Consider the following 4,521-nt stretch of genomic DNA (forward strand, 5'->3'; position numbering starts at 1 on the left):
CAAACAAATTTCACTTTAAAATTAGATTATATTAGATATAACATAATACAATTTTATAAAAATAGTCCAAAACTAAATGAGAATTCACTTGAATGTACAAATTTAATCATAAAAGTGAGACACATAGAATTTAAATCGCTTGCTATCGATAAACCAAAAGTAAGAAGTAAAAATTGACATGAGAAAGCAAATTTTACCTTTAAAATGATTTTTTTTTATAATAATAAAGAGTCCTTCCAAATAAAGTAAACCAAAACCCTCCAAGAATCAACATGGGTGGAACGAATTTATTATAAACATAAACCACATAAAAGCTATTAATAATATTCTATAGAGATACACCAAAATTGAAGAAAATTTAACAGATATACATACATAGATTTAATAAATCCCGTTACATATAATTCAAAGCATTTTTTAAAGATGATCCAACTCTGAATCGGAACCGAAATGGGTATTCAATTTAAAAGTTCGTCTTCAGATAGAAACAGAACATTATATATATAGTTTAAAAGATTCTTCATAGATGGTCCAATACTGAATGGAAATTGATATGGATGATCAAATTTCATGTCTTGTCTGGGAGATAATCCAGCAATGAACGCATGGTGGTCCAAGGTCGCTCTCCAACTCCGAACAATACACCACTTGTTCGCACTCATTCAAAGCACTTATGACAAACAAACAGAAGTACTTTTAGAAATGCTTCCATCTTATTGCCCCACCATTAGATAATAACACGGCGATGCCTTAAAAAGAGAAAAGAGACTTAAAAATTCATGAGTGACGCGTGCACAATGCAGAAGCACATTGCATAAAACAGGGACAAGCAAAAGAACAATGATGCTGTTGCTTTAGTCATTCAGCTCTCTGGTTAAGGTGAAGTTTATTAGTTCTAAAGCACTGCCTGCGGATTTCCCCACGAGTGCCAGTAAGAGGATTGTTCTCCGAAAGGATGGTAATGGCCTTGGCGAACTTCTTGAAGAAGTAGTCCTCCTTCTTGGCCATCTTTTTAACGTACGGCCTGGTACGCGAATCTTGATAGAGCTGGTGGTCCACAATGAGAAGGCCCTTGTTGTCGATGAGATTGCGGTAGTAGTTGTTGTCCAGCTTCATGGGAGTCCCCCTGTCGTTTCTAACATACTGCACCGCCTTGGGATTGGGAATGGAGTCTGGGCATTTCTTCATCATGTGCTCTACGTGCCCGGCGTCTAGCCTTGGGTCTACCTCAGGGTAAAGCCTGTGAACCAGTTTGACGCAGTGTGTTCTCCCCACGCTGTGAGAACCTGCATTGTAATGGTGTATTAATATTTACACTTGGTCAAATCTCGGTGAATAACATGTGTTTTAAGTTTAGATTTGTTTAGATGGTTCAGAGCATCACGTAAGTGCTAAGTGATCCGTTTGGTCAAAACGGAATCAATAAATTTGTCTCATATACTACACAGTTAAATCCTGATAACAAAATCACATTTTGATCAAAACCCAAACTCAAAATCCTGATAACAAAATCACATTTTGATCAAAACCCAAACTCAAGATGTAGTAATTGATACCTAGCAAGGCGACAACGCCCGCAGTGTCAATGCCAATGGCCTGAAAGCGAGAAAGAACAGAGGAAATGGAGTCATTGTGATCAGGCAGATAAGTTTCCAACAGATCAGCACGGCTCTTGCGTCCATCTCTCCGGCCAGTCTTGAGGGGAATGAAAGGCCCGCCCAATGACACGATCCCATCTCTCGCCGACAAAACCAGAATGTCGGCACACGAGACCACGCCGGGGCATTCCCTTTCAACGGCCTCTTTGATGGAATCCAAATACCTGAAGTTGCGCAGACCGAAGCTCCGGTCCATCTCCTTCTCCGACACGCTCTTCCTTGTCGAGTCCAGCAATAGAGACGCGTCGCAAGACTGCACATTGCACAACACAAATACACCCATTTCATCACCATTGCCCCCAAATCATAGTGCATTCGTTCATTCCACTACAAACACAAAGCACCCAATTCGTCACCGTTACCAACCACAAAGAAAGCCCAAAATCATAGTACATTCATTCATTACATTGCACAACACAAAACACCCACTTCATCACCATTACTAAAAGAAGAAATATCACAGTGCGTTCCTTCCACTGCACAATACAAAACACCCAATTCATCAACGTTTACTCTAAAAAGAAGCCCCAAGTTATAGTGCATTCATTCATTACGTTGCACACAGCTGAACACCAAATTCATCACCATTATCAAACCAAGAAAGCCCAAAATCATAGTGCATTCATTCATTCCATTGCACGAAACAAAGCACCCAATTCCTCAACACTACCAACCCAAAATCATAGTACATTTAGTCATTCGATTGCACAACACGAAACACCCACTTCACCAAACAAACAACCACTTAACTTTAGAACATTCATTTAATCCATTGCACAAATCAGAACACTCAATTCATCACCATTACCCAACCAAAATAAGCCCCAAAAGTAAAGAACATTTATCCATTCCATTGCACAACACAAAGCACCCACTTCACCACCATTGCCAAACCGAAAAAAGCCAAAAATCATAGTACAATGATCCATTTCATTGCACAACACAAAACACCCACTTCGCCACCATTGCCAACCCAAAAAAAACCCAAAACCTTAGTGCATTCATCCATCACATTGCACAAAACAGAACACTCAATTCACTAACTTAAAAGGCCCAAGGAAAAAACCCCAAATAAAATTGCATCGATTCATTCATTGTTACCTGCACAGCGCAGTCATGGAAGATGTTCCTGAGCCAGGAGAAAGCGGTGTTCTTGTGGCGCTTGTAGAGCAAACGGACCTGCTCCTGAATGATCTCCTCCGCCTGTGGACACGAATCCCTGTAGTAATTCATCACTAACCCCACTCCATTCGAAACGCTCTCATTCCCCGCACTCGCAAACTGCACTCCCACAACTACACAAACCACAACAATCCAAACACTTCCCATCTTGCTTTGAGTGCAGTGCAAAACTTACTGAGCACTACCCAGATTTATAACAAAATTGCACAAGAAGAAGAAGAAGAAGCCGGCCCCACGTAGCCACATCATCCACTTTGGCAAGAAGAAATCGTCCCTTCACGGATTGCTGCGAGGAGCTCTGCAATCCGCCCGATGGATGAAATTGGTAAGGTTTTTAATGCCATGTGTGGGGTTTGTCGGGCGCATCTCTAGTGCAATAATTGGGGTTTACGATCGTGACTCATACGTTTTGCTCTACTTCAAAGCATTGCAGGACAGCAGTCGATTTGGATCTTGATGATGGGTTCTTGGCCCAACAAGGTTTCAGAGTCTAAATGTGTGATATATAAGCAGACTCCGTACATGGATAGAGCTGATAATAAAGTCTTCTAGTGAGCCTTTTAAGTTTAGGCAATGCTGCCTTATTATTATTGATTGCAAGTGGCCACGTGTATTTGGATTTCATTTAAATTGTTTGTAGCGTATTGATTGTGGATGAAATGGTGTGTTATAAAGGTTCACAAACCAATGAACTTGTCGGAGATTTAGAGAATATTTTGGGAGTGTGAGCACTTTTCTATTTTAAGTTTTGATTTTGAACTTGGTTAGATTAGGTATAGGCGAAGAGTGCAATTTGAACGTGATGGAGAGGGATTGAAGCTTCTATAGAGTGACTTGGTTTCCTCTTTGGAGACTTATCCCAAGGTCTCTATACGCTAAGGTTTTCTAGGGTTTGTCCCTTACCTTCTCCTAAGCCTATTTTATGAACAATCCAAATTAATCCAAATTATAAGGGAGTTCTAAACTCTGCTGATCTTATTTCCGAGATTTAATCAAGCCTTCAAAATTTTTTTATACTAAGATCTTACAAACTAACTGGATAACATCTATGGGTATTTCTCACATTTAGTTACACTCCACAAGCCTTAATGGATCATTTCATCCCATTGACGAAAACTCACAAAGTGTTCTTTGCCAAGTAGCCCTATTGAGTGGGCTAATTGAAGGAGCCCTCTAAAATCATTGTTTTGACTTTATCTCTCCAAACACCTAAACAAGGAACCTTTCTAATTACAGATCCTATTACACCTTTGGACCTTTTATTAATTGCATACTTGTCCCTACTTTTTTGTGAGCAAAAAGTTAGGTCCCTCTTTTTTGCTTTCGATCTTGTCTCTTTTGGAGGCAACTCCATTGGTTTGTTTCTATTTCCGGATTCTTGCATCCCTGTCTGGGTGTTGGTCTCTCTTGTGTGGAAGAAAGGAAGTAAGGATACCTAGCTCTGTGTGAGGGGTCTAGGGCCGATGAGATAAGTAATTGTCAAACCTGTCAGGAACCCTTTCCCTAGTGTCCTTCACTGCAATACTTATGTGGTCTCAAGTTGGACATGTGGCAATGTTTATTAATGAAGGATGAGTACAATTAATGTGCCTCATATGACCATGATTGATAGGTTATTTAAGACACCTAAAGGGGTTATTTGTCACTTTATTCAATAATAACAATTGTGTTATGCAAGAGG

General features: G+C 40.0%; 1 protein-coding gene across 1 annotated transcript; it reads right to left on the reverse strand.

The window, feature by feature from the left end:
• Window positions 1–347: 347 nt before the first annotated feature.
• Window positions 348–3,006, reverse strand: PRXR1 (Peroxidase superfamily protein). Its single transcript, XM_089800459.1, has 3 exons — window positions 2,760–3,006; window positions 1,557–1,911; window positions 348–1,286 (listed from the first exon to the last, which is right to left on the reverse strand). The coding sequence occupies exons 1-3, from the start codon at window positions 2,985–2,987 to the stop codon at window positions 859–861; spliced, it is 1,011 nt and encodes a 336-aa protein (XP_089656585.1). The 5' UTR covers window positions 2,988–3,006; the 3' UTR covers window positions 348–858.
• Between the last annotated feature and the right edge of the window lie 1,515 nt (window positions 3,007–4,521).

Source organism: Cupressus sempervirens, chromosome 9 (assembly GCF_028749045.1).
Source record: "Cupressus sempervirens isolate cs-2001-9-10 chromosome 9, ASM2874904v1, whole genome shotgun sequence".
Lineage (NCBI taxonomy): Eukaryota > Viridiplantae > Streptophyta > Pinopsida > Cupressales > Cupressaceae > Cupressus > Cupressus sempervirens.

Excerpts from the sequence above, each read along its gene's own strand:
- PRXR1 (XM_089800459.1), bottom strand. The coding sequence starts at position 2,987 with ATGGGAAGTGTTTGGATTGTTGTGGTTTGTGTAGTTGTGGGAGTGCAG. Across the intron at positions 1,912-2,759 it reads TCCATGACTGCGCTGTGCAG|TCTTGCGACGCGTCTCTATT; the intron begins GTAACAATGAAT and ends TGCAATGTGCAG. Across the intron at positions 1,287-1,556 it reads GGGCGTTGTCGCCTTGCTAG|GTTCTCACAGCGTGGGGAGA; the intron begins GTATCAATTACT and ends ATTACAATGCAG.